Source organism: Trachypithecus francoisi, unplaced genomic scaffold (assembly GCF_009764315.1).
Source record: "Trachypithecus francoisi isolate TF-2019V2 unplaced genomic scaffold, Tfra_2.0 Lachesis_group8, whole genome shotgun sequence".
NCBI classification, from domain to species: Eukaryota; Metazoa; Chordata; class Mammalia; order Primates; family Cercopithecidae; genus Trachypithecus; species Trachypithecus francoisi.
This window is the reverse complement of record NW_022681473.1, coordinates 63,333,574-63,359,220: the sequence shown is the minus strand read 5'-3', so window position 1 is coordinate 63,359,220 and position 25,647 is coordinate 63,333,574. Positions and strand designations below refer to the sequence as shown.

At 56.0% G+C, this 25,647-nt stretch overlaps 1 protein-coding gene across 3 annotated transcripts in view; it reads left to right on the top strand.

The window, feature by feature from the left end:
• The window catches only part of PDE2A (phosphodiesterase 2A), a 67,786-nt gene extending 42,950 nt beyond the window's left edge, over nt 1–24,836 (top strand). For all 3 annotated transcript variants that reach the window (XM_033204491.1, XM_033204492.1, XM_033204490.1), the window contains 27 exons: nt 3,484–3,593; nt 4,444–4,499; nt 9,709–9,768; nt 10,486–10,639; nt 10,822–10,874; nt 11,086–11,160; nt 11,271–11,312; nt 11,822–11,887; nt 12,149–12,279; nt 14,839–14,950; nt 15,427–15,466; nt 15,586–15,649; nt 16,065–16,137; nt 16,280–16,457; nt 16,700–16,812; nt 17,503–17,580; nt 18,451–18,573; nt 19,045–19,115; nt 19,511–19,633; nt 20,017–20,104; nt 20,367–20,414; nt 21,387–21,461; nt 21,615–21,714; nt 21,972–22,084; nt 22,468–22,506; nt 22,643–22,749; nt 23,388–24,836. In XM_033204491.1, the coding sequence (XP_033060382.1) occupies nt 3,484–3,593; nt 4,444–4,499; nt 9,709–9,768; nt 10,486–10,639; nt 10,822–10,874; nt 11,086–11,160; nt 11,271–11,312; nt 11,822–11,887; nt 12,149–12,279; nt 14,839–14,950; nt 15,427–15,466; nt 15,586–15,649; nt 16,065–16,137; nt 16,280–16,457; nt 16,700–16,812; nt 17,503–17,580; nt 18,451–18,573; nt 19,045–19,115; nt 19,511–19,633; nt 20,017–20,104; nt 20,367–20,414; nt 21,387–21,461; nt 21,615–21,714; nt 21,972–22,084; nt 22,468–22,506; nt 22,643–22,749; nt 23,388–23,598 (2,503 nt within the window). In that variant the 3' untranslated portion in view covers nt 23,599–24,836. The remainder of the gene's footprint in view (nt 1–3,483; nt 3,594–4,443; nt 4,500–9,708; nt 9,769–10,485; nt 10,640–10,821; nt 10,875–11,085; nt 11,161–11,270; nt 11,313–11,821; nt 11,888–12,148; nt 12,280–14,838; nt 14,951–15,426; nt 15,467–15,585; nt 15,650–16,064; nt 16,138–16,279; nt 16,458–16,699; nt 16,813–17,502; nt 17,581–18,450; nt 18,574–19,044; nt 19,116–19,510; nt 19,634–20,016; nt 20,105–20,366; nt 20,415–21,386; nt 21,462–21,614; nt 21,715–21,971; nt 22,085–22,467; nt 22,507–22,642; nt 22,750–23,387) is intronic.
• The last annotated feature ends 811 nt before the right edge of the window (nt 24,837–25,647 follow it).

The window sequence follows — 25,647 nt, the reverse complement described above, 5'->3', positions numbered from 1 at the left end:
CACACAGGGGCTCAGAGAAGTGCAGGGGACCCAGCTTTTTCCAGGCTGTTGGCCCTACCAGCAGAGAACCTTTCCCTCGATTCTTTTTCCATTAAACAAATAGTTGTTAAAGGGACGGAACTGCCATAAAATCCACGCCTATTCCTGTCTTCACTCTGTGCCCATCTGTCCTTATCTTCAGTGGGGCAGGCCATGACCACCCAGGCACCCAGTGCTGTCATTAGCCTTCGCCTGGGCAGCTGGCCCTGGGGGGTGGAGTTCCCCACAAGCCCAAGCATGAGCCTGGAAGGCAGGGTGGGGGTGGCGGAGTAGTAAGGGAGGAACTGGAGTGGAGCAGGGAGCTGATCTAAGTTGAGCGAGGAGCGATCGGGGGTCTGAGCAGTGGACGAAGCTCCCACTCCCATGTGGGTGAGGGAGACTCAGCCTCGGCACATTCCCCCTTGCAGTCTGTGGGCATCTTTGGAGCCTTCAGGACGAAGCTCCCACTCCCATGTGGGTGAGGGAGACTCAGCCTCGGCACATTCCCCCTTGCAGTCTGTGGGCATCTTTGGAGCCTTCAGGAGGACAGCAGTTCTGGGAGGGCTATGGCAGAGGAAAGGGGCTCCCACAGGGATAGATTAAGGTGAGCGTGGGCTGTGGGGTCCTGCAAAGCTGGGGGAGGGCAGGCTGCAGAGGAAGGTGCCAAGGCTTCCTGAGAATTGAGGGTCCTTGGAAGCCCCAGTGCTTGGGGGCATCTCGGCTTAGTCAAGGTTGGTCTATCCCAGCCCAGCCTCTCTCTTGTCCAGGGCCACTAAGATGATTGGACCCTCACTGAGACAAGGTTTCCAGTGTCACAATCTCCTTATGTTGAGAGTTCTACCCAGGCAGCACCATCAGATTGTTCTGAAATCACCTGACCATTACCGTCCCCTGCTCAAATCCCTCCCAGGGCTCCCCCTGCCCTCAGGCTTAAGCCCAGCTCCATAGGACCCTGGCCTCTGTCTAGCCTTGCTCTCGGCTATCCAGCCACACCAACCTCCTTGTGGCCGTACCTTTCAGCAGGCACACAGTCTTCTCGCCTCCAAGCCTTCGCACATGCAGTTCCCTGGACGTCCTTTCCTGTCTGCCTCAATAACCCTGCGTGTCCTTTAGGACTCAACTCAGGTGTCTCCCTCTACAGGAAGCCTTCTCTGACTCTATCATACCCTGCACCTGGGCGGGCTGGGGCCTGCGCTTCCCGCCTTTGGCAGAGCCCTCATCTCCCGACTCAAGCGTGGGTCTGTATGTCGATCTCCACATGTCCCTGGCCTCCTCAGGTGGGGCATGTGTCTGACCCCTCTGCTCACTTCAGCCCTCAGCCCTCAGCACTGAACCTGACCCAGGAGGACCCAGTGGAATGAGAGACTTGAAGTAGAACCCTCCCCTGATGTTTTTAGTCTAGAATGCTTATTCTTGCTCTGGCATGGAGGATGAATTGAAGAGACCCAGCTAGGAAGCTAGAGACTCGGGGAGAGGCTGCTCCAGGGTTCAGGGAAAAGGTGTCTCCACGTGAACAGGGCAGTGACTTGGGCATAGAGAGCAGAGGACAGTTGTGGGTGATACCTGGGAGGTGACTCACTGATCGGATGGGGAGGTGAGGAAAGAAGGCAGGTTTTCAGAGAAGCTGCAAAGGACCCAGTGGATGGTTGTGCTCCTTTGCTGTGAGGTGGGGGGAGTGGAGATAATAATTCAGATGGGATGGGGGTCCCTGGGCCACCTCAGGGACGTGGGTGGGAGGCTCCAGGTGGCCTTTGAGTATCTGGGGTCTGGAGCTCATGAGTGAGGGCTGGAGAGTCATGAGGCCGTGAGCACGGAGGGGTTTTGTGCAAAAGAGAAGGAAGGCTGAGGACAGATTCCTTCATCAGGGTCCTGGGAGAGAGGCCAAGGCAGCTCCAGTCCAAGGGTGGGAGGGGAATAGTTGAGGGTCGGCAGGATGAGGCTGCAGTGCACACTGACCAGCAATGCAAGGACCATTGCCACCTTGTGGCCTCCGGGTAACCAGATTGTCCGAGGCCAAGGAGCTGGGCAGGGTTTGGCCGGGGGTCACCCACTGCCTCCATGAAGCCTCAGCCTTCATCTCATCAGTTTAATCATCAGGAAACGTGGCTCCCATTGCCCTCCTGCTGCCCTACGTCCCTCTCCTTCCTGGGGTGACTGGCAATGTGGACAGCTGGGAACTGGAGCCCAGCACTCCAGGAACCTTAAATATCCTGGGTGTAAGGGCTGGAAGGTGGGAGAAACCACCAGTTCCTGTAGATCCTGGATTACTTAAAGTGGCTGGGAAGGAATGGGCCTGGTTCAGAATGCTGCGTGAGCTTGAACGAGATGCTCAACTTCTTTGGTCCTTGTTTTGTCTAGAGTCTGTGATCTAGTGATCTTGTGACTTGCAGGCCACCCCCTCTTTTTCCTCATGTGACCTTTGCTGGGCTTCCCTTAGTGACACTGTATGCACACAGTTCCCCAGGTTTCTCTTCTGTCCAGGCCAGGCAGTTCCTACAAGCACAATTAAGTGGAGGCAGCATGAGGAATGAACCCAGGACAATTAATCGTCAAGGAGTGACATTTGGTGCAAACTCAGGTGCTTAATTAAGCAGGTTGAACCAGAGGCCAAGGGGGTAGAGGAGGTGAGTTGTGTGGTGGGACAGAGAGAAACTCATTCTTCCCATGCCAACCTCCCCTGCCTTGGTTCCCACCACCCCTCTGCCACCGTCATACCCTGACACTCACACCTGCCCTCTGTTCAAAGCTCACACCTCCACAGGTATTTGGAAAGTTTCCAGCATAGTGGTTAGACCTAGCCCTGGTACCACCTGCCTGGGTTCAAATCCTGGCTCTACCACTTATTCACTGTGTGACCCTGGACAAGTATTTAGCCTTTTGGTGCCATAGCTTCTCCATCTGAAAATGAAGATATCAAACTCATAGAATTGCTGGGAACTCAGTTCATCTATGTGAGTTGCTTGGGCTGTGCACGGGACATAGGAAATGGCCAATAAACTTTAGTTATGATGATTACCTCCTGTGCTTAGCACTAAAAGTTGATCAACAATTGTTTTCTGAGGATGGTGATGGGGAGGATTCTTCTCTCCCCACCCTAGTTCTCCTTGGGAAGATCAGAGAGGTCAGGTCACATGCCTAAGGTCAGATTGTAGCAGGCAGCCCAGCTCTGAGCCCCTGCATTTACTTCCTGTGCTCTCCCACTGCCTGGAAGATCTGTGCAGGGCCCCACCTGAGCCTTTACCAGCAAGGGGCACCAGAGGCCAGACTGTGGCTGCCTGTTTCTCCACATAGGGGCCAGGGTCCCCTAGTTTTTCACTTTTGCTGTCATCGTGTCCACCCTGAGGCAGTTCAGCTTGCCCAGATCCTTGCACATGTGCAGGGTCCAAACTTTCCTGTGTCCCCAGGCCAGGCCTTGCTCCTCCCTGAGCTGGGAACTCTCAAGGTGGCATCATGTCCTCTTTTCAGGGAGGCTATCATCTCCCAGAAGCGGCTGGGCTGCAATGGGCTGGGCCTCTCAGACCTGCCAGGGAAGCCCTTGGCCAGGCTGGTGGCTCCACTGGCTCCTCATACCCAAGGTAAGGGCTAGGGGCTGGGCAGGGGCAGGGAGGGACTGTGGCCCCTGCACTCCAGGTCATGTCTGTCTTCTACCCCTCTCCATCTCTGTCTCCTTCTTTCTCTTGCTCTGTGTCTCTAGCAATCCCTCCATCTAATTCTCTCTCTATTGTGCTACTAAACTCTCTGAGCCTCAACTTCCTGACTATAAAATGGGACAATAGTATTTACCTTGAGGGGGTGTTTCAAGGAGGCGCAAGTAAGATCATGCATGTTAAGAGCCTGGCACATGCGAGGGCTCAGTGGCCCGTGGCTGTGGTTGTGATGTGCTTGTGCCTGATGCTGGATGGGGCTGTAGTTGTTCTCACACTCTCTCTGTCACTGTCATTGGCCCTATTTCTCTTTCTCTTTTCCTCCATGCCTCCTGTCCGCCATGTCTCTCTCTGCCTCGTGTCTCAGTCTCTCTAGGTCTCTGTCCTCTGTCTCGATGTGGAAAGTGCACAAGACTGGGAGTCAGGAGACCTGACTTGCTGTGTGATCTTGGGCAAGTCACTTCCCCTTTCTAGACCTCAGTTTCCCAATCTGTAAAATAGAGGTGCTCAGCCTCACCTGCCTTCCTCCCTGCAACCCTGAGAGGATCACGAGAAGGTTGTTGAGTGAAGGGGTTTCCTTCCGTGCAGAGGCTGTTGCTGAGGTTGTTTTTGTCACTGCCTCAGGACCCGCCTCTATGTTTCTGTGGGTTTGGGGGTCTCTCTGTGTCTCTGTCCTGGCCTCTCTTTGTCTACATCTTTGTGTCCCCGCCCTGGGTCCCGGCTTGGTATCTCTGAGCCTCACCAGCCCTGCAGGAGCACCTCATTGCCCTCTCCCCCTCAGTGCTGGTCATACCGCTAGTGGACAAGGAGGCCGGGGCCGTGGCAGCTGTCATCTTGGTAAGAGCCTGCCTAGGTGGTGGGATGTGGGGAGAGGAGACCACGGGAGGGAGTGGTGGATAGAGCCTGTCTGGGGCATGTGTGTGTGTGTGTGTGTGTGTGTGTGTGTGTATGTGTGTGTGTGTATGTGTGTGTGAGAGAGAGAGAGATGGGAGCCATAAGTGAGGATGGAGTGAGGGGAAGTGGGGGTGTGGGGGTGGGAGGAGTTGGGGCATCTCCCACACCCCAGCCTTCTGCCCCACCTCAAATGGGTAGGATGAAGCCATTGGCCCAGTCAGCAGCTTTCTGAGGGATGTGCAAGCCCCTGCTGGACTCTCGGCCCCCATGAGGTTAGAAGGCCCAGCCATTGGCATACACAGCGCTAACCTTGGTTTCTCTTTGGGATCGTCCACATGGGGTGGGGACCGTGTCCAGGAGGGCATGAACCAAAGTGAGGTGTGAAGAGAGAGGCTGCAGAGGGACAGATGGACCTAAGGGCCTGACCAACAGAGACAGTGTGGAAAACTAGCCAGAGATTTGGAGTGGCTGGAGCTGGGGCCCTTGAGGGGAGAAAGGCCATGGGTAGGCCAGCCAGACCCAGGGCTGAGGCTGGGCAGAAGACTAGGCGGGCTTCCTGGAGTGGCTGAGGAAGGAGTGTTAGTGGGAAGTGGTGGATGCTCTGCCAGAGCCCCGGAACCCAGGCAAAGCTCCCTCCGCAGCCCCTCACAGAGTTCCCAGGGTTTCTGCTTCGCGGAGGGGGTTGTGGAAGTGCAGAGCCTGTGGGGGTGAGATTCTGTGGCTCTTTAAGTTTCTTCTCCTGTATAGAGGTGGGGGTTCAAACTCTTGTTCTATCCTAGTAACCAAAGGATGAGTTTCCCAAATTGCTATTATTGGGGTTCTGCTTCTGTCAAGGGGGCTGCCATCCAGTAAAGGGCAGGCTTGGGGGCATGGACAGATAAATGAGCAGGTGTTGGTTCCCCGGGGACTCTTCTCCAGCTCATTAAAATGGAATTAAAGGCTTCCCAGGCGCCTGACCTTTCTGAGCTGCTGGCAGGAGAGGGTGGTGGGAGTGGGGGATGGCTGAGAGGGGAGGAGAAGGGAGAGGAGAGGAGGGGTACTTGGCTGGATCTCCTCCACACTCATCTGCTTGACTGAGGGAGCCAAGGCCGCTACTTGGTTTCTCCACAAGCTGTTTCTCCCACCCCCAGCTTCTGGAATGGAGCTGCTGTTGCATGGAGTTCTCAGGGGGCCGCCTCCCCCTATTCTTTGCTTTCGGTCTCTCCCAGGGCTGGTCAGCTTTGAGGGGCACCGAGATGAGGGGCTATGTGCAGAAGTGGGGGTTGGGAGGTGGTGGCTGGGTCGAGCACCTCCTTCTCTGCTAAGGGCAAAAGGCCTGGGGTGCCAGGTGCCTGAGAAGGACTTCCTTAGGTTGAGGCTGTGAGGACTGGGTCAGGAGGGAAGCAAGGGGAAGACATTTGGAGGTTACTCCCCTTGTGGGCAGAATGCTTGCCATGGCTTCTGCTCACCTTGGCTCAGGCTGGGCCAGAGGCCAATGTGTGTGTGTGTGTGTGTGTCTCAGGGATGCTGGTGGGATCAGACCACTTACACTTAACTCACCCAGTAGAACTCTGCTGTGATCCTGCGGCAGGCTGGGTGCGGGAGCTGACTCTGCCTTCAGGGAGCTCTCAGTCTTGGGGAAGGTGGGGACACCCTCTCCACCACGGGCCAGATGAAATACTGTTGCCAGCAGGTGCTCTGATGGCAGAGCCTGGAGCAGCAAGTGGTGCCTCATGGAGAGAGCATTTGTGTGGGGCCTTGGGGCACAGGTAGGAGGTCCACAGGCAGGGAAGAAGGGAAAGGGGATTCTAGGCAGAGGAGGAATGTGAGTGAGGCAGGAAGGAGGCTGGGGGAAGGGGTGGTGTGCTGAGGGGAGAGTGTGGTCCTGGGGAAGCTGAAATAGGGGTGCATGCTATTGAGTAGTATGCTAGCCAGCTGGGCTCTGGCTGCCAGGAGTTTTCAACAACCATCCCTTCATCTCCTCAAATACCCTGGGCAGGGAAGAGCTCTTGAAAGGTGTTTAGATTATTCACATCTGCCTCTCCTCCAAGCCTGCACCTTCCCACTCCTGTGGAAATGCACTTCCCCAGGATGCCGCTCCCCAAGGCATACACGTGTGGCAGATGCTCCCTGGCCCACAGGATCTCACTGCCTCCCAGAAGCAACACAGGCAGCCCCAGACTTTCCAGCTGCTGCCAGAATCTGAGGGCAGAGGGTGCAGAGGGTAGATGGAGTGCCACAGGGCTGATCTTTTGGGAAGCTCGAGTCACCAGCTTCTTCCTCGACAAGCTCCATTCCCCTCTCTGAGTCTCTGCTCTTAGTATTCATCCACTGATCCACCTACCCATCCACCCACTCATCCATCAGTTGAACAACTATTTCTTGAGTACCCACTGTATGCCAGGCATGGTGTGCTAGGTGCTGGGAACACAGAAGTGACCAAGACAGATTAGACAGGCCCTGTCTTGGTGACAAGCACTAAAGTGAGCATGACCCCATTTACTTGGAAGGTTTACTTCGAATCTGGCCTGCAGAATAGAGTGAGACTCCATCTCTAAAAAGAATAAAAATAACAAAAATATTGCAAAACAAGTGAGCAAAATAAGGATAGGATCACATGTGATGGCAAGGGCTAGCAAGGAAACCCCTTGAGGGAGTCCTGCAAAGGAATGCTGGGGCCCGATGAGGACACAGTCAGCGCAGGCTCTCTGAGGAATATGCCAGCCAGGTGCAGGGCTGTGTGGCTGACTTCTGGGCCTTTACAGCTCACCACTCAAGGTGCCCTGATTGCAGATTTTTTTGTGTGGAAAGAGTCTTTGACTCTGTTCTTTAATCCTGGGATAATAAGTCTCTTTGAGGAGTGGCGGCCCTTGGTCTCTGGCATTTGATGCCTGATTTGTGCCCACCCTTCCCCCAGCTGCACCAGCCACACCAGCTCCCTGCACGGGGATGGGGTGTTCATGCCATTAGCCATTTTGAACCTGGTGAGGGTAGGGACCTGGGGGCTGTGCTGGGTTTTTAACCCTCTCGTACAGCCACAGTGCACACTGTTGAGTGTTCCCACTGGGCCCCAGACACTTGCCTTGATTAGCAAGAGCAGGTGCAAGTGTGTGTTCCTGTTGGTGAACAAAAAGCCATGAGTGTGTTGGGGCGATTGTGTGTGTTTGTATATGGGGGTGCCAGGTGCATGTGCATGGCTCTTGAGTATGTGAACTAAGTTTCCTTTGTACAGGCATGAATGTGCCTGTGGGGATGCTGTGGACACTGTAAGTGTGGATGTGTGGATGTCTTTGTGTCTGTGACTGCTCCGTATGTGTGTGTGTGTGTGTGTGTGTGTGTGTGTTTGTGTGTGTACCACCTCCATGGGTGAGTGAATGTAAATGTATGTGTGTGAGGGCCTGACATTCTTCATGAGAGTGTACATGTGTGTGTTTGTGCGCATGCTGAGTGCAGGCAGACCGAGGCAGCCCAGGAACTGGTTGCCCCCACAACCCTAGAGGGGTCCCAGACTTCTCTATTCCTGAGAGATGGGACCAGGTGGAAGGAACAAGAACCACGTCCTCCTCCATGTGCTAACAGTAAAATGCCAACATATTTATATAAGCCATATGCAAATGAACCATAGCCCCAGCTTCTCCTCCCTCCAGCCCCTGCTGTCCCGTAGGAGTCACAGATTGAACCTCATCCAGAGCTTAAGTTTCAACACCATCCTTGACAGCCCAGGTCTCTTCCAGGTTTTCCTGCCTCCAATCTTCCTCCCTCAAATTCACCCTACACCCCAAAGACAGTGGCCCTCAGATGCTGAAGTCTGCCATGGCTCCCCAGTACTCTCAGGCTAAAGTCTAACTTCTTAGCCTGACACTCAAGGCCCTTCTTTCTGTGGTACTATGGACCACACCCCTACCTGGATCCTCGTCTCCCTAAACCACCTACTGCCAGTGTTCTGGTTTCTTCAAGGTCTACTTGTCCTCCCCATGCCAATGCAGGAAGCCTTCCAAATGTCCTCCCCTCTGAGCTACCCGCCTAGTTTTCTCTCTCCTTCCTCAGGTATGAGGCTCCACACCTCCTCCCAGTCATGTCCCCCTACTCATCCCGCCCCAGTCAGACTGTGAGCTTCCCGAGAACCTGCTGGTCTCCTCCTCCCCATCTGCTCCTGGCAGGAGACCCAGAGCTGAGGCAGGCATTGGCTGCTGACTGGGGAGGGAGGAGAAAGGAGGGGCCCCCAGTGCAGGCACTGTGGGGAGCTCTGCAGGTGGTGAGCAGCTTTGAGTGGGCTCCGGAAGCTAGTGACGCAGGTGGGGAGCCTTGCTGGCAGGACCTGTAGTGGGTCCCTAGGCTGCCACCCTCCCTCCCCACCGTCTCTCATTTTCCTCGACAAGCACCCAAGTAGGGGTCGGGGAAGGGACTTCACAGAGTATGAAAGATGGGCTGAGTTCCCTGGTGACTGGCACAGGGAACTTGGAGAGGGACAGGATGATGGGGGTGGTGGAGAGAGTGGATCTAGAGGGGGAAAGGTATGGGCAGAGAACGGGAGGGAGTGGGTGGTGCTGTCTTCACTCTGCCACTTTCTGCTGTGTGATTTTGGGCAAGTCACTTCAGTTTTCTGGCCATGTCTTGCCTGCCAGGTGTAGGCTTGTATCACAGTGGTGAGAATCGCATGTAAGGCAAAGCACTTCACCAACCTATTTATCCATTTATTCATTCACCCATCCATCCTCACCATGGCAGGTGCATCATACTGAACCCATTCCTTTATCCAAGACTTAGGGGAAGCTCACACCCTAACTCAGAAAGGATAGAGCTGGGAGGCTAAAGCTAATACCACCAATTCTAAAATCAGGACCTGCAGAACTCCATAGGTTGGGAGCTGAAGAGGGGTCTAAGGTCTCTCCATCCCCTGAACCATACACCTGAGCTGTGCTCTTGATGAGTGACTGAAAAGGCAGAGACAAAAAAGTTTCACGTCTTTGGGTTAGTCCTAGGAGACTTCCTACAGGAGGGGATTTTCCTGGAGCTGTCTGGGTGTCAGAAAGATGAGGTTATCACTGAGGCCCACAGACTGGAGTGTGTATGTGTTGGTGGGGACCCGTGTGTGCTGCGCATGGGGAGGGCCCTCTGGCAGAGACAGACACTGGGAGAGGTCACAGCTAGTTCCCTTCTCCCATCCCTCCAGGTGCACTGTGGCCAGCTGAGTGACAATGAGGAGTGGAGCCTGCAGACAGTGGAGAAGCATGTGAGTGGGAGTGGGGCCATGTACAATGAGGCTGAAGACCCTTATCACAGCTGGTGGGAAGATGTTCTGGCCAGGGAGCTGGACAGACCTAGGTTTTAGCTTTGGCTCTGATGCTTTTGAGCTGTGTGACCTTGAGCAAGTCACTAAACCTCTCTGAGCCTCAGTTTCACACCTGAAAATGGGGATAATGATAGCACCGACTGACCTAGGGCAGTGGTGAGACAAAACTGGTCAAATACCTTGTAAATACACACGGTTGCCAACTTACAATTTCTTGACTTTTCGATGGATTTATGGGGAAGCAACCCCATCCTAAGTCCAGGAGCATCTGTATTTAGAAAGAACCCTCCACATAATGATACTGGGTCTCTTTCATGCCTGAAACTTTATGATTTCGTGACTTTAACAAGGACTTACGACTTCCTGAGGGGGCTAGAGACAGAAATCTGACATCTTGTCTTGGAAGAATCTAGGGGCTAGAGATGGAGATAGACCCTGTACCCTCCTGTTCCTGGACCGCTGGACGCTCCAGGGGCAGGGGGAGCCCCCGGGGGAGCCCTCAGGAAGGTAGAGTCCAGGGATGAGGTGACTGGGACGGCGACGGGGTCCATGGGCCCGGCAGGCAGAGGGAACGGCGGGAGCAAAGGCAGGAATCCCGCGGCAGCAAGCGCAGCGAGGGTGGGGCGAGCGGCGCGCTAACCGCTCGGCCTGTCCCAGACCTTGGTGGCCCTGCAGAGGGTGCAGGCCCTGCAGCAGCGCCGGCCCAGCGAGGCTCCCCGAGCCGTCCAGAACCCCCCGGAGGGGGCGGTGGAAGACCAGAAGGGCGGGGCAGCGTACACCGACCGCGACCGCAAGATCCTGCAACTGTGCGGTGAGGACCCGGCGTGGGCAGGTCACGAGGGCGGGGCCGGGCAGAACTTGGAGGAGAGGTGGGCGGGTTAGGCGGTCCCGGGAGCCGGCGGCTGGCCCGGCGCGGAGCTGAGCGGCGCCCGAGGGACCCGGACACGGAGGTACGGAGGGGCCCTCTCTCTGACCTGCGCCTGGTCCTTGCAGGGGAACTCTACGACCTGGATGCCTCTTCCCTGCAGCTCAAAGTGCTCCAATACGTGAGTCTTTGCGCCCCTCCCGGCCACCTCCCCGTCCTGTCTCCCTCCGGGGACCAACTTCCCCTTGAGCCCTCCATCTCAGTTCCGATTACGATGTCCCTCCTTCCCCTCTCCTCCACCCCCCTGAAGAGCCCCGGAGAGGGGGGCAGGTGGGGAGTGGGGTGGCCGGGTTCCGCGGTCACCCCCTCGCCCTCCCTTGTCCCTCCCTTAGCTGCAGCAGGAGACCCGGGCATCCCGCTGCTGCCTCCTGCTGGTGTCGGAGGACAGTCTCCAGCTTTCTTGCAAGGTGAGGGCCCAGGTCCACTGTAGAGCTGGGTCGGGGCTGGGCGGAGGAACTCGGGTCTCCGAGGGGGAAATCCCTTGCCTTTAACCGGCTCCCTGCACTCTGTTCCTCAGGTCATCGGAGACAAAGTGCTCGGGGAAGAGATCAGCTTTCCCGTGAGTCCTTCGTCTGTCTTCTCGCTGGAGTCTGCAGGGGCGGTTGAGGCCGGGTAGACACTCCTGGGATCTGTCTGGAGTATTTGGATCCTCTAGACTCTTGGAATCCGATGGAATTATCTGGATCTTGGGATCTACTTAGAAATGCTGCAGGGATCACAACTGTGATCATCAGGCTTTATTAGCGAGAATCTCTTAGCATCTACAGAAAGGCTTACCTGGGACCTGCTCACTTCTGTTGGAGTGTTTCTGGATATGGATCTGCTAGAATCTGTCGATGAGAATCCTTGGAGTCTGCTTATCTCTCTCATAGTTAGGGAAGGCCCTAGAATCTTCTATAGGGATTCTACCAGAGTCCCTTCCATCTCTGCTCATCAGTGCTGACCCTGTCCACCATTTGAACTGACTGGAGGGTTCTTTGAAACTTCCAGACTTGAGGGTGGGGACAGGTTGAGATCCCCTGACCTGGGGAGTACTGGGCCCTGACTCAGTCTTTCCTCATCCCCTAGTTGACAGGATGCCTGGGCCAGGTGGTGGAAGACAAGAAGTCCATCCAGCTGAAGGACCTCACCTCTGTAAGTGATGGCCTGGATGACCCAGAGGGGAAAGGGGAGACCCCACTGTCCATCCCCCAGAGCCAGGGTCTCTGTTACAGAGCAGCCTAGGAATGGGGGATATAAGACCTGGGGACTTTCCACCATCCCATCTCCATGACATGGAGCTTCCAGCCTTGCATGAATCCCTTAGAACTGCCCATTGCAAAATGTGATGGAGGGCTGGAGGAGGGAAGCATACTCCCGGCTCATTCCCTGCCCTGACTTGCCTCCCCTTTGCAGGAGGATGTGCAACAGCTGCAGAGCATGCTGGGCTGTGAGCTGCAGGCCATGCTCTGTGTCCCTGTCATCAGCCGGGCCACTGACCAGGTGGTGGCCTTGGCCTGCGCCTTCAACAAGCTAGAAGGAGACTTGTGAGTCTTTGTGGGATGATGCAGATCAGGAGATGTCGCTGAGAGGCTGGCTAGGGCTCCACTAGGGTAACAATGTGGGAAGGGTACTGAACCGGGGCTACTGTCTCAGCAGCAGTGGGTTGAACAGTGTGTTAATGCAACAGAATCAAAGTCATGTTGAGGTCCAAGCTGGTTCCTCTTCTCTTCCCGCACTTCCTGAAGTTTGGGTTATCTGCTCTTGGGGTATTGGGCTCCCTCCCTTGCCATCCCTGTTTTTGCATTACTGCTAGAAACTGCTAGATGGAGGGGTGGGTGCGTTCTGGGTTGGGTGAACCCTCTGGGACTCACAGAACATCATCAACACAGTGGACTGTGGCTAAAGGGAATATGCTTGGGGACTGGGAAAATCTGTGGATCTTTTGAGCCCCTGACAGGGCAGCAGTAAAAATGATACAAAAAAAGAGAGGTGGGCAGGGCACAGTGGACAGAGAAGCAGGCTTGGAGGCTTAGTTGGGAAGCATATTTCGAGAACTGAGGACAAACCTGGGGTCTAGAAATGGTGTCATAAATAAATTTCATGTCTACACCCACTCATGAACAGGCAGTAGGTGCCTGAATTTTATTGCAAATGGATCTTAGTTCAGGGAGAAACAGTGCTGTGTCTGGTGAGCCATTTCTGTCCTGGGTGCAGGTTCACACTTGGGCTGGCAGGATGAAAGTTTGTGCTGCATCACATAGGTGGGGAGAAGTAGACAGATGAGGGGCTGAGTCCTGATGCAAAGAGATGCTGATAGGATGCTGGCCTCTGGAGTCTAAGCAAACAGGCTGGGTTTCAGGGCCTGGAGCTCCAGCAGGGGGTGGACACTAGAGAGCCTGGGACTAGGTAGGTGTCAGAGCCCGGGCCTGAGGTCTGCTGGGGTAGGGTGGAGATTCAGGAGTCCTAGGTCTGAGCTGCAGAACCTACCAGCATGGAACTGTGTTGACAGTTGGGTGGGCCTGGGGAAACGAATATAGGGGCAAGGCAGAATCCGCTAAGGCAGGGAGAATGTGTGATTGCTGGCATCTGGAACTTGTAGGCATCCTAATGGTGGGAGAATTTATGCCATTCAGCAAACAAATATTGAGCACTTAATGTTGCCATCCCAGTGCTGACCAGATGGCCTTGGGAAGGCCTTTGGGGAGGGGAAGGTAGAGTGAATGGGGGTCCAGCAGGAGCCATGACCTCTCGTTGCTGGCTGGGAGATTGGGTTCTGAGATGGCCCCAGAGCTGGAGGAGAGGTGGTATCAGCAGGAAAACAAGATGGGGCCTTGGTGGCAGCCCTGAGGCCCAGGGCAGGGGCAGGGCCATCTCTGGGTCCCACGCATTTCAGGGAGTGAGTGTTGAATGACTGCATGAGCCAGGGTAGGGCTCAGCTCAGTGCAGTGACTGCAGAGAAGCTTCCTGAAACACAGCTAAGTAGCCAGAGAACAGAGGCTCCAGAAGCCCTCCAGCTGTGAGTGGGATGGGGCTGGTGGCAAGGCCAGGGATAGGATACAGTGACGACATTAGCAAAGATCTCCGAAGTGTTTCCCCTATACCACGCTCTGCACTGGGCATGGATGATATAGTCATGGCCCCATCTCATAAGACTTGAAGCTCATTTTCAGGGCGTAGAGGGAAGAGAGTGAGAAGGGTATTCTAGGCTGAGGGAACAGTGTAGAAAATAAAGCGCAAAGGTGTGAAAGAGCCCGAGGTTTTCTCAGAATGATGAGGATCTTTGTGTGGCTGAAGCTGAGAGATGTCCAGGGTTGAGGGGTGAGAGGTGGGTGGGGCTAGCTGAGGGACCGCAAATGTAAGGAAGGTGTGCAGACAGACCCAGGGTGGTGGGGATGGGATCTAGATCTGAATAACTGGATGGCAAGCATGAGCGGGAGATGCCCCACAAGGGCAGAGCACCAAGGTCAGCCAAAAAGTGGGGAAGGGCTTAGGCAGGGACGCCTCAGGGCAGTGTGATGTGGGCTGATGCAGGTCTTCCCATGACCCACACCATTGGTCCACCCAGCCCCATGCTGGGCCAGATTGAATGACCTAAGCAGGATTTGGGGCTGATCTTGTCTCACCAGAGCTAGCTCCATGAGCAGTCCTCTCCACACCACCACTCTAGGATTTCTGGAGGCACCAAATCAGGGCCAGCAGAGTCCAGGGAGAGTGGGGTAGTGACAAGAGCTGCACAAGACAGGGCAATGCCACTTCCCCTCCCTAAGGCTGGAGGCATGCCTGGGGAAGAGCAAAACACCAGCTTGAGCCCAGGCAGTCTCTAGTCTGAGGGAGGAGACCCAGCTTTGGGCTGGGTAAATCCCAGATCAGAGGGGGCAGGTATGGCTCTAGTTTCAAGCATCTAAGGCGGACTGGAGCCCTCCCCTCAGGGAGCCCCCAGTCTGCAGGGCATGGGGGTGGGAAGCTGTTCCAAGGGCCTGTGCAGTGGTTATATAGTTGGCAGGTGGGTACCCCTGTGGGCTTCTGGTGGAACAGAAGTAAGGAGAGTGGGGAGAGAAGCCGGTCTTCCCTTCCCTCCTGAGTGAGCCCACACCCTCCTCCAGGTTCACCGACCAGGACGAACGTGTTATCCAGCATTGCTTCCACTACACCAGCACCGTGCTCACCAGCACCCTGGCCTTCCAGAAGGAACAGAAACTCAAGTGTGAGTGCCAGGTGAGCGACCTGCCTTGAGCCTCTCTCGGGCACTGACTCGCCCAGTTTTCAGCCTCTGAGACCCATTCAGAAGGGAAATGCCCATGTCTTTCTGGACTGGTGGCAGCCCTTCCCCAGGTGGCTCCGCAGCCTAATGACTTGGAGGCTTGCAGTTGCTCAGGACCCGTGCCACTGCCCGCAGGTTCTGTATGTGATCGCCCTCTAGTGTTCAATCTGGGCACTACAGCAACACTTAGGCAGCTAGAGCTGGTGTGAAGGCGGCTGAGACACTCAGGAGACTCCTCACTTGCACTGGGGCAATTTCCCCACTCCTTCACTTAGTAACCAAATGATATAATTAGACACTGACAGTTTCTGGCTTGTCCGGTGAGCCCTAGGGAAGGAAGGAGAAGACCCGGGTGCTGTTGGAGGCAGGGGGTTAGATAGGGTGATCCCTGTACCCTGACCACCTATGATCTCCATTTCCTTCATTCCAGGCTCTTCTCCAAGTGGCAAAGAACCTCTTCACCCACCTGGGTGAGTGCACTGTTCTCTATGCCTGGCTGTGTGTGGGTATGGGGGCTGGCAGTTGCAGAGGAGAGGTGGGAGGGCTTGGCAGCCTGGTCTCACCATGCCTGGTCTTCTCCCTCACCCAGATGACGTCTCTGTCCTGCTCCAGGAGATCATCACAGAGGCCAGAAACCTCAGCAATGCAGAGATGTGAGTGACTGTATCCAGGGCACAGGGCGAGAGAGGCTGCGGCCTTCAGTCCCCATCATCTCCTTTCCTGCCCAACCCACTTCCCCTTCTCTGCCTTCTGTGTGACCTCATCACCTTTTGAGGGATCCTTTATTTCATGCCTGTCTCCCTCACTAGACTGTAAGCTCCGATGACAGCAGGGACAGGGCTGGCTTTGGATCCTCAGCTCCTATCACAGTGCCTGGCACATAGTAGGTGCTTCCAAAAAACACACTTGAATGGACAGGTTTCTGGAGCCAGCCAGCCCTGAGCAGAGTGGCTTACCTTGGAGCACTCCTCCCAGGCCTCGGAAATCCGGCCTTTGCCTCCTTATGGAAAGTGAGGGCGATCAGAGGGGGTTGTCAGGCCCCAGAGGACCAAACCCCCTCCTCCACAGCTGCTCTGTGTTCCTGCTGGATCAGAATGAGCTGGTGGCCAAGGTGTTCGATGGGGGCGTGGTGGATGATGAGGTGAGCGACTGTGGAGGGAGTATGTGGCCCTAGGGTGTCCAGGAGTCCTCCTGGGGCTCTGGGGAGCGGCCCGACGTTTAATAATCCCCTCTGTGGCCGGGTCACTAACTTCTTCCTCTCGACTCCATCTCTTCCCCGGCAGAGCTACGAGATCCGCATCCCGGCCGATCAGGGCATCGCGGGACACGTGGCGACCACGGGCCAGATCCTGAACATCCCGGACGCATATGCCCATCCGCTTTTCTACCGCGGCGTGGACGACAGCACCGGCTTCCGCACACGCAACATCCTCTGCTTCCCCATCAAGAACGAGAACCAGGGTGCGCGTGGCTGCCCGGGCGGAGGGGCGGGGCTGGGGCGGCACCTGCGCGGGGCGGGGCGGGTCCGAGCGCGGGGTGGGCAACACTTCCCCACCGCCTCCGGTGTCCCGGAGCAGAAGGGAGTCGGGTTTCTTATCTGGGATGTCACCAGCGGAAACTGGGAGGGCAGATCCCCACCGGATCCCTCCCTCCACCCAATCCCTCCCTCCACCGGTGGTTCCTTGCCCCTCTCCCTTCCCCAGAGGTCATCGGTGTGGCTGAGCTGGTGAACAAGATCAATGGGCCGTGGTTCAGCAAGTTCGACGAGGACCTGGCGACGGCCTTTTCCATCTACTGTGGCATCAGCATCGCCCATGTGAGGGCGGGGGTGGGAGTGGGGTGTGGGGTGATAGGGGCAGGGCGCACCAGGGACCCTCCCTTCTCCTCCTGCGACTGGCTCTCCCTGTGGGTTGATCCCTTGGTCTGGCACTCAGTCCCCCCACTGGGGTGCTGTGTAGCCTTCAGGACACGCTGGCCACCTCTGGGCTCAGTTTCCCATCTAAAAACTGGGGATACAATTTCCTGCCCTGTCAACTCTGCCTCCTGGGACCATGAGAAACTCCCGTTGTCAAAACTTCCTCTCTTCCCTGGAAGCAGCCTCAACTCAAGCCGGGTGCTTTTTTGGAAGTGCTGGGTCTCGGTGTCCAGGCCTGCTGGCGCTCTGGCCTGGGAATCCAGTCCCAAGGTCCCTGACATGATCCCCTCCTTGCTTCTCCTTCCCTGCCGTGGGCCTTGGGCTCCATCACTGAAGCCTGGATCAGGCATGGGGGGCGGTGCAAAGGGCCACACCAAATGCTGGCAGGACTTGAGGTGGAAGAGCTGGTGCGGGGGTCTGGATGAAAGTAGGGGTGGGGTCTTTACTGTGGACTGGAGCTTGAAGGTTTTGACTGGGGCCAGAATGGGACAGGAAGTGGGGTGTCTTTCTGACCTATTCGTCCCAGTCTGGGGCATTACTAAGTTTTAATAGCCACCTTCCTTGAGCCCCATCTTTCACTCTTTCCCCTAGTCTCTCCTATACAAAAAAGTGAATGAGGCTCAGTATCGCAGCCACCTGGCCAATGAGATGATGATGTACCACATGAAGGTGAGGCTTGCAGAGACCTCTGGTCCTCCTCCCAGATTCCCGGGGACCCAGGGCCAGGCAGGGCTTCCTGATCTATCTCTACTGAGGATGAGAGGATAGGCCCAGAGCCATAGCAGGCCTCTTGCCCTCCTTAGGGGCAGTTCCCACCCCTGCTTAGAGACCTCTCCTCCAACCTGCTTCTGAGCTGAGTCCCAAGGCTGGAAGTAACCAGAGGACCCAGCCCAGGGAATAATTTGGTTCAGCCAGATATTCCCCATGTTTAGGGAATAATTCCCATCTTGGGAATTACTGAGGGTTAGGAAGCTCACCCAGGACCTGTCCTCATGGCTTCCCTAGGTACAATGCCCGTGGAGTCCTGGGTAGTCTTAATTGCTGATAATCTATCCCATTCCTTACCCTGGGTCAGAAAAGCTGGCTTAGTTCCATGTATATGGTAATCGCTGTTCATTTGGATATTTCCTCTCACCTGTGTCCAAACCAGAGAGGCCCAGACCTTGTGAGGTGGATCAAAACTATAGTAGGAAGAGTTAAGGTTAGAGTAGAAAGGTCTCCACAAAAGGAGGACTGCTACAGTTACTGTGTGTGAAATGCTGCCATGGTTTGGGGGTGTCATGAAGGAGTGTTCTCAATCTTTGCCAAGATTAGGCTGTTACAGATAAAGGGTGGTCACCTGCAGGGAGGCACGCAGGGGTGGGCTGCAGGGCTGTGAGGGGAGGGTTGTGATTTCCTGCCCAGTTACAGTCCACAGTGTGGTGGTCCAACTGTGGTGCATTCTGGGTGATGGATCCCCCACCTTCTATGGGAATTTGAGGGTGAAGAGACCGGATGGGGTGAAGGGTATCTTCTAATGCTCTGGGTGGTCTCCTCTAGGTCTCCGATGATGAGTATACCAAACTTCTCCATGATGGAATCCAGCCTGTGGCTGCCATTGACTCCAATTTTGCAAGTTTCACCTATACCCCTCGTTCCCTGCCTGAGGATGACACGTCCATGGTGAGTTGCTCTCCACTTGTGTAGCCAGAGGCTTAAGTTAAATGTGTATCAAGAACTTCCTGGGAAGACAGAGTCATCAAGGAAGGCTGTGGAGGGTTCCTCAGAGGTGGAGGGGCATGTAGTCTGCCATCATGAGGCCATGGGGCCTGCCCAGGGGCTAGAGGCTGGACTGGATGATGCCAAGGGCTGTCTTGGAACAACCATGCCCAGGGCATGTGACCTCAGGATTTGCATCCCTCCCAACCCCGTTTTTCTAACATTTTGTGTGGGCTTGGTTTCAAGAGTTCTTAGTTCTTAGATCTCTATCAATGCATAGCTCCGAGAACGGTTGCTTCAATTATTTGGTGGTTCTCTAGTTTAGATTGAAGTTTCTGACTCCAGATTTTGAGGGTGGAGCTTGAAGAAGGGCCCAGGCGGGGGCCCCATCTTGATACTGGCGGCCCCTCTGATCCCTCCCTCTGCCCTCTCCAGGCCATCCTGAGCATGCTGCAGGACATGAATTTCATCAACAACTACAAAATTGACTGCCCGACCCTGGCCCGGTTCGTCCACATGCAGACAGCCCGTCTTCGCCTCCCTCTTTCCTCCACTGTCACATCCATTGCCCCTGGCATTCTGGAGAGGATCTCTCTAAGGATGACTGGGGAGACCCAGTCTTATGGGGGGGGGGAAGATCCATGAGTGAGAAGCAATTCCTAGACACTGAACTGTCAATAAAGGCAAGAAATGGGGCAAGGCAGAGCCTGGAGGCAAGACCGAGAGTGTGTAACCAGAGGTTTAAGTTAGATGTGCATAGGAACTTCCTGCTAAGACAGAATCATCAAGGAAGGCTGTGGAGGGTCCCTCAGGGATGGAGGGGACATGCAGTCTGCCATCATGGGGCCCTGTTGGAGGAGGAGAGGCTGAGGCCCCTCTGCTGCCCTCTCCCCTCCCCCAGGTTCTGTTTGATGGTGAAGAAGGGCTACCGAGATCCCCCCTATCACAACTGGATGCACGCCTTTTCTGTCTCCCACTTCTGCTACCTGCTCTACAAGAACCTGGAGCTCACCAACTACCTCGAGTGAGTGGCTGCATCTCCCCCACATCTGGCAGCCGCTGGGGTCCCCTTCCCTGGGACAGGGAAGCACCCCCTGTGTGTCAGGCACTTTACACACACAGCCTCATGGGATCTTCTTAGCCCCAGGGGACTCGAGGGGAAGGCTGCAGGCCCCAACTTCCAGGAGCGGCTTGCTCACAGTCAAGCAGCCAGTGAAGACGGAGCCTGATTTAAACCTGGGTCTGCTGGGCTCCAAACCAGTGCTTCTTTCCAGGAAGGGAACCCAGGTGTTCCAACTCCTGTCCCAGTGGCTCCTGGGCATGTCATCACCTGTCTGTCCTCTTGGGGGTTTGGGGAGGGGACTGTGGGCTGATCTCTTTTTTTTCTCCTTTCTGCCTCTCAACCAGGGACATCGAGATCTTTGCCTTGTTTATTTCCTGCATGTGTCACGACCTGGACCACAGAGGCACAAACAACTCTTTCCAGGTGGCCTCGGTGAGACCCTGCCCTGCTCACAGTGGGGACCCTCCATGGGGTGTCTGGGAGTCTCATCCTCTCCCAGCCTGAAGGCAGGTGGGAGCGAGTGAGACCAGGAGCCAGGTTTAAACACAGGAGGAGGTTCCCCCAGGGTTTGCCCATGACTTTGAGATAGGAAGGAGGGGAGAAATTTGGGAAGGGCAGGACACTGCTTAGCCTAAAGCAGTGGCACTTGGATCCAGATGTGAGGAGTGACCGCAGTTTTCCTGGGCTTTTCCAGAAATCTGTGCTGGCTGCGCTCTACAGCTCCGAGGGCTCCGTCATGGAGGTATCACTCTTCTGTCCCACCCCCATCCTCTTTCCCTTCTAAGGCCAGTGACTTGCAAAGTTATGACCCAGGTCCCCCTATTCCCAAACCATGCTCTCCAGACAGGCTGCGAGAGCTGCAGCCATACCCAGGACATGTCTGGCTCATTTTCCTGGAGTGGGCTTGGAAGGGTGCAGGTGTGGATGATAGCAAGGATTTGTGTTCAGTGCATTTCCCTTTGGCTGCCTGGGAACACCCCATTCAGCCCCCTCCTGCCAAGCTTGGGATGGGCTCCACTCCCATCACTTAGCATCACCTTAGATTGTTTGGTTTGGGTCTGCCTACCTCCGCATGCACAAGGTCTGAGCCATTTCTGAGTTTCCTGCACTTGGCACAGGGCTTGCCACAGAGTGGGAGACACATTTCCAAAGTCACCTTGCCCTATGCTGCCTCCCACAATACCCCTCCAGAGGCTGCCCCTGCTTGCACACCCCCAGAGATGGGGTGCTCTGTCTCTCTCCCAGGAGGCCTGGTGGCAGTGCTGGTTCTGCCCTTTGCCCCCTGGGATAAGCTGCTCCTCTTCTGAGTGACAGCCCTTCAGCATCCGGAAACAGGGGCCTTGCCCTTGCCTCATCACTGCCTCTCCTTCTCAGCAAACAAATGCATTCTGCATGATTTAGTGTCTAGGACTCCAAGGGATCATTTCAAAAATGTTCCAGCTTTCAGGGACCCCAGAGAGTACCTTGTTGGGTCCCTCCCTGCATGTGACAGCTGAGGAGTCTGAGGCTCAGAGTGGTCTAGGGACTCGCCCTGGGTCACACAGAGGGTTGAAACAGAGCTCAGAAAGGGAACTGGGGCCCCTGACTCCCCCTTTCTGACTGCTCTGCTGACCTGGGGGCTGGAGCTGGACCAGGCCCTGCTACCTCTTTTGGGGTCAGTGGTGAGGGGAGCCCCTCTGCCCCAGCTGGGACCCCATCACTCCTCTCCCCCCAGAGGCACCACTTTGCTCAGGCCATCGCCATCCTCAACACCCACGGCTGCAACATCTTTGATCATTTCTCCCGGAAGGTGATGGGGTTGGGGTTGGGGGTGGGGATTAAGGGGGAGAGCTGGGAGCTGGCTGGAGGTGGGAGAAGGAGCCAAAGAGTGGAGGCTCACTGGGATGGGCAAATGGGTGGGGGTGTCCAGCAGGAGGCCATGACACCCCTGCCCTTGCCCCAGGACTATCAGCGCATGCTGGATCTGATGCGGGACATCATCTTGGCCACGGACCTGGCCCACCATCTCCGCATCTTCAAGGACCTCCAGAAGATGGCTGAGGGTGACTGCTGTTAGCCCCAGGCCTTGGGGCTGGGGAGGAACAACCAGGGGAGCATTCCCAGGGTGCAGACCTATCGCCTGCAGCATCAACCCTTCTCTGGCTGCACGGCCCCACCAGGCAGACCCAGCACTGGCCCCTTGGCTCCTATCAAGAGTGCCCAATTCCCTGGAGCACTCTGGGTTGGACCCTGGGAGCCTTGTCCTCAGAAGGGCAAGGAGGCTGGGCCCCGCTCCTTGACCCCATCCTCCCCCCAACAGTGGGCTACGACCGAAACAACAAGCAGCATCACAGACTCCTCCTCTGCCTCCTCATGACCTCCTGTGACCTCTCTGACCAGACCAAGGGCTGGAAGACCACGAGAAAGATCGCGGTAGGTGCAGTCCTCCCTGGGAAGGCACAGGCTGCCCACCCTGCCCAGCTCTAGGTGCCCCCTGCCGCCTGAACACCATCTCTCTGCTCAGCTCAGCCGGGCTGTATTCTGGGGAGACAGAAACCTAGACCATCTCAGGGTGACAAATGGAGACTCAGAAAGGGGAACAGACCTAGCAAGTCAGTGGTTGGTGGAAGGTGGGCCCCAATCCCGCCACTCCTTGCCCGGGGCCATCCCCATGCCAGGCTGGGGCTGATGGGGACAGCTCCTGAGCTGAGACTGAATCCCTGGACCTCAGTTTTCTCTCCTGGGAACGGGCTGTCAGAGGAGCTTGGATTGATGTGTCCTATGTGCAGGATGTGATGAGAGTGTTGGCCTTTTAGGAGCTGATCTACAAAGAATTCTTCTCCCAGGGAGACCTGGTATGTGTGGAGTGACCCCAGGATGTCCAGGTTGGGGGAGGGTTCCTGGCCTGGGGCAGGGAGGGCTTGAACTAGCCCGACCCTGGTACCCAATGGAGGAATGAGGGGGACAGACCTGATGACTTGATGCCTGCAGGAGAAGGCCATGGGCAACAGGCCAATGGAGATGATGGACCGGGAGAAGGCCTATATCCCCGAGCTACAAATCAGCTTCATGGAGCACATTGCAATGCCCATCTACAAGTGAGTGAGCTCATGGGGACAAGCTGGCACCCTGCACAGAGAGGGTAGGCTGGAGTGGGGACATCACAGCAAATACATGTGCTGAGATTGGCCTGGCCCAGCTCCAAGTGATTCACCCCCTTGCCTCTGGGCACAACTGTCTCCTGCTGTGCCACTCAGTGGGTCCTTCACTTCATCCTTGGTCTGCAGTGGAAAGAGACCATCATGCTTTCCTAGGTGTCCTCCTCTGTCTCATATTCTTGTGGAAGTTCTTGTTTTTTTGAGACGGAGTCTCACTCTGTTGCCCAGGCTGGAGGAGTGCAATGGCGCGATCTTGTCTCACTGCAACCTCCCCTTTCTGGGTTCAAGTGATTCTCCTGCCTCAGCCTCCTGAGTAGCTGGGATTACAGGCACGCGCCACCACGCCCGGCTAAGTTTGTATTTTTAGTAGAGATGGGGTTTCACCATTTTGGTCAGGCTGGTCTTGAACTCCTGACTTCAGGTGATCCACACACCTTGGCTCCCTGAGCGCTGGGATTACAGGCATGAGCCACCGTGCCTGGCCCTTGTGGAAGTTCTATTTGCTGTGTAGCCCTAGTCTTTCTTGCTGCCCATGGTCTGATTTCTGGCCTCTCCCCTCTGCCCCCGTGCACCCACAGGCTGTTGCAGGACCTGTTCCCCAAAGCAGCAGAGCTGTACGAGCGCGTGGCCTCCAACCGTGAGCACTGGACCAAGGTGTCCCACAAGTTCACCATCCGCGGCCTCCCAAGTAACAACTCACTGGACTTCCTGGATGAGGAGTACGAGGTGCCTGATCTGGATGGCACTGGGGCCCCCATCAATGGCTGCTGCAGCCTTGATGCTGAGTGATCCCCTCCAGGGACACTTCCCTGCCCAGGCCACCTCCCACAGCCCTCCACTGGTCTGAGCAGATGCACTGGGAACAGAGCCAGGAGTCCTGTGTCCTAGACCAGGACTTCCTGTGTGACCCTGGACAAGTACTACCTTCCTGGGCCTCAGCTTTCTCGTCTGTATAATGGAAGCAAGACTTCCAGCCTCACGGAGACTTTGTAATTTGTCCTCTGAGAGCACAGGGGTGACCAATGAGCAGTGGGCCCTGCTCTGCGCCTCTGACCACACCTTGGCAAGTCTTTCCCAAGCCATTCTTTGTCTGAGCAGCTTGATGGTTTCTCCTTGCCCCATTCCTGCCCCACCAGATCTTTGCTCCTTTCCCTTGGAGGACTCCCATCCCTTGGAGTCTCCAGGATCCTCATGGAAGGGGAAGGTGAGACATCTGAGTGAGCAGAGTGTGGCGTCTTGGAAACAGTCCTTAGTTCTGTGGGAGGACTAGAAACACCGCAGGACGAAGGCCCCCGAGGACCACCACTATAGTGACAGTGGGATTGGGACCTGGGGGATACAGGGGCCCCAGGAGGAAGCTGCCGAGGGGCAGCTCAGTGCTCTGCAGAGAAGGGGCTCGGGAAGAAGCAGGATGGGCTTGATGGGCAGGAGGGATCCCCGCACTGGGAGACAGGCCCAGGTATGAATGAGCCAGCCATGCTTCCTCCTGCCTGTGTGACGCTGGGCGAGTCTCTCCCCCTGTCTGGGCCAAACAGGAGGGTAAGACAATCCATGCTCTAAGATCCATTTTAGATCAATGTCTAAAATAGCTCTATTGCTCTGCAGAGTCCCAGCAGAGGCTGTGGAATGTTTCTGCCACCCTAGAGCCCAGAGAGCCCAACCCTGAGTCCCTCAGAGGCCCCCTGAGTGTACCCCTTGGCCTGAGCCCCTTCCCCATTCCTGCAGCTAGGGAGAGACCTGGCCTCAGCCCTGGCAGGGCTCTCTCTCCAAGGCCATATCCACCTGTGCCCTAGGGCTTGGGAGACCCCATAGGGCCAGGACTCTTGGATTAGCCTGGCCACTGGCTTCTCTCTTTTTCTCCGTTTCATTCTGTGTGCGTTGCGGGGTGGGGGAGGGGGTCCACCTGCCTTACCTTTCTGAGTTGCCTTTAGAGAGATGCGTTTTTCTAGGACTCTGTGCAACTGTCGTATATGGTCCCGTGGGCTGACCGCTTTGTACATGAGAATAAATCTATTTCTTTCTACCAGTTCTCCCCTATGGGGCTGTTTTCTGACTTTGTGCTTGGGGTGGGTGGAGTGGGGTAATAGAACTGGGAGAGGCAAACTCCCTTTGGAACTCCATGACTTCCAGAGTCCCCCACTCTTGGTGCCTAGCCCTCTTCTGGGGAAGTCATAGACCTGTTGGGGTACTGCTTGGGCCAGCCCTGTGCCAGTTCATGGAGGTTAAGGGGTGGGTGGCAGATGAGAAGGTCTGGCCATGCAGCAGTGATGGGACATGTTGGCTGGCAGAGATTGTGGAGTAGAGGGAAAACTGAGAGGTTGAGGCAAGCAGGCAGGTTGCCTGGAGGAGGTAGCCTGGAGCTCATCCTAGACCCTCCCAGTGCTGGCCTGCCCTGGTCATGAGTGCCCATACGGTGAGGGCCTGGGCCTCTGAACTCTGTTTCTAGCTGCAGTGATGCCTGGCTGTGTCTCAGGAAGTCCCACATCCCAGTTTCTCCGAGTCCTGCCGAAGGGGCACCCCTGAGTCAGACTCCACACCAGCCCCAGCCCCGGTTGTGTCTGAGGAGTTAGTCCCCTGCTTTCCTCTGCGTGAGAGTGTTTGCCTCTGCCCAGTCCAAGATGGGCACCCTCCAGGTTGGGGCCACAAAGAGGCTCTGCCTGGTACAGTCTCCAGGCCCTGTCCCCGACTTGCTTACCCCCCTCTGAGCTCCTCTCCCTGTTCATCTCTTCCTTGTCGGTAAAGGTTGATGTGTTAAGAGGGTGGGCACTGGGGTCTCCTTTCTTGGTGGGAGCAGGAAGGAGATGGACAGGGCCATCCTGTGACCATCAGCCATTGCCA